Source organism: Zerene cesonia, chromosome 4 (genome assembly GCF_012273895.1).
Source record: "Zerene cesonia ecotype Mississippi chromosome 4, Zerene_cesonia_1.1, whole genome shotgun sequence".
Classification (NCBI taxonomy): Eukaryota; Metazoa; Arthropoda; class Insecta; order Lepidoptera; family Pieridae; genus Zerene; species Zerene cesonia.
This window is the reverse complement of record NC_052105.1, coordinates 518,670-521,304: the sequence shown is the minus strand read 5'-3', so window position 1 is coordinate 521,304 and position 2,635 is coordinate 518,670. Positions and strand designations below refer to the sequence as shown.

The window sequence follows — 2,635 nt, the reverse complement described above, 5'->3', positions numbered from 1 at the left end:
ATGTAACAGGAACGGACGCATTCCGCAACCTCTGCACGGATATCTCGAGCGGCCAGCCCGGCATATGGACGCGACCCGGAGGTCCCAACGGCACCGGCATATGGAACCAGATCGACGGCGGAGACGGATTCGACGACGGCAGAGTGATCTCGTGGGGCAATCACACCGACGGAGACGAGTGGGGCCAGCCGGGCGGGCCCGGGATCACGCCCAGCCAGATGGAGGTCAACGAGTGTGCCGCCTTCCCCGGCCTGTGCGGACACGGCCGCTGCAGGAACATGGTCGGCACTTTCACGTGCGATTGTTTCCCCGGATACGTGAAGGTAACTCAAATTTTTGCTGAATCCTTGTAACACTATGTTATGTAGTTACAATGTTCTTGTACTCGATGACCATTTGACCTTTTCACTTCGATGCATTTTTAACTACCTCAATAATAAATAAATAATGTGTGTATGTGTGTATGTATGTATATTTATTTATTTATTATTATTTTTTTATTGCAAGTATCATTTAATATAGTATTATTATTTATTGTAAGTATCATTTAAAGGTATATTTATATACATATAAATACATATGTGATATGTATTCTAAGTTAAAATATTTATGTACTTAATACCTACCTCCTGCTTTTTACTATTTCTATACACAGTGGGTTGCCTGGAAGAGATCACTCTTTAGTGATAAGGTCGCCTTCTGTGCTGGTTAGTTGTAGTTTTAAGTTTTTATATTTAAGGTTTATTTGTATACCAGTACAATAAAGTGTTAAATAAATAAATAAATAAATAAAATGTTGACGTGTCGCAGGACTCGAAGAACCACTCGTGCGTGGACCTGAACGAGTGCGAGATAATGGAGAGCGCGTGCGGCGCGGGCGCGGCCGCGTGCCGCAACACGGAGGGCGGCTTCGCGTGCGACTGCCGCCCCGGCTACCGCGCCGACGACCTCTCCAAGCTCTGCGTCGGTCAGTCCTGCCCTGCTTTTGCTCATTGCTCATTTTGTCCTTATCATGCAACAAATGATAATTAATGAGTTATGATACGATAGAAATGACGTATATTTTCAAATGTTTGCATATCTTCAAAGATCATAAGTCTGTCAATATATTGTATATATAGTTTTGTCATAAAATATCATTTTAGTGAGCTGTATCCCCTAGGGCATTAAATAGGAGATAAGTTTGTACCGTCAATTTTTCACCGCACGGACAAAGTTGTGGGTAATAGCTAGTATAATATATTGATATTATTTACATGTGTATTTAAAATTGTATGATATTTGTCAGACATCGACGAGTGCGCCGAGGACCGGTCGCTGTGCCGCGGCGGGCGCTGCGTGAACACAGCGGGCTCGTTCCGCTGCGAGTGCGGCGCCGGCCTCGAGCTCGCGCCCGACCGCCTCTCCTGCAAGGACATCGACGAGTGCTCCATCACCTCGGGTGCCTGCCGCTCTTCATTCCTTTATACTGCACCTCCAATACATTCTGCATTCTATTTACTACTGTCCTTTGCCGAAAGATTAGCCCAAATGTCAAATGAGCCAATTTTAAGTGTATTCATATAATAACTTATATAAATTCAACAATATATCATTATAATACTCTTATCGCCGTTATACCTAACGAACTCGTGTTAAGAGATATTATTATAGTGTTTATTCTTATACTGTCAACATTTTACCTAAGTTCGCTATTGTGTGAGTAACAAGTTCATAGTGAAGTGTTCGAAGCATTGCAATAAATAATTTAAAAAAAAATCTCATAAAGATTGTCTTACTTAAAAATCACTCTACTATTATGATAGCGGGTATTGGTCTTTAAATGATATAATAACGCGACAATTACACAGGTATATGCAGCAACGGCGCGTGCGAGAACCAGATGGGCACGTACCAGTGCGTGTGCGACGAGGGCTACGCGCAGTCCACGGTGAAGTCGCACTGCGAGGACATCGACGAGTGCGCGGAGGACCCCACGCGCTGCCAGCACGAGTGCGTCAACACGCCGGGCTCCTACCACTGCGTCTGCAGGGAGGGCTGGCACCTGCGCGCGGACGGGCGCACGTGCCGCGACGTGGACGAGTGCGGCGGCGGCGCGCGCGTGTGCGGCGGCGGCGAGTGCCGCAACACGCCCGGCTCCTACCGCTGCGCCTGCGCCGCCGGCCTGCTGCCCGCGCCGCCCGACGCGCGCCCCACCTGCCTCGACGTCGACGAGTGCAACGAGGTGAGCCGCGCCGCCCCCGCGCCCCGCGCCCCGCGCCCTAGCCCCGCGCCCCGCACAGCTGCCATTCATTACACGTATCACACGCATCACACGTACATCACGTATACATCACATGTATCATACAATACTACAACATATCATATAACTACAACAATAATATTCAATATTTTTGTCGAACATTTTATGTTTTTTTCATCTATAAATTCAGGTAATTTAATGATAAAACAGCTCAATTTAGCTGTACAGAAAAAAAATACACTTTCTCATAACTTTTGTTTCATACCGTAGATGTGTCAATCATTATTAACACATTCTCAATAAGAACTATGCTGACACTTTCAGATCGAGGACCTGTGTGGGGCGGGCGAGTGCCGCAACACCATCGGCAGCTTCGTGTGCCGCTGCCCCGAC

General features: G+C 47.0%; 1 protein-coding gene across 1 annotated transcript in view; it reads left to right on the top strand.

Moving 5' to 3' along the window:
• Nucleotides 1–2,635, top strand: part of LOC119839753 (fibrillin-2-like) — a 54,848-nt gene that overhangs the window by 34,746 nt on the left and 17,467 nt on the right. The window contains exons 23-26 of the mRNA XM_038366193.1: nucleotides 10–323; nucleotides 811–967; nucleotides 1,289–1,441; nucleotides 1,851–2,224. Of these exons, the coding sequence (XP_038222121.1) occupies nucleotides 10–323; nucleotides 811–967; nucleotides 1,289–1,441; nucleotides 1,851–2,224 (998 nt within the window). The remainder of the gene's footprint in view (nucleotides 1–9; nucleotides 324–810; nucleotides 968–1,288; nucleotides 1,442–1,850; nucleotides 2,225–2,635) is intronic.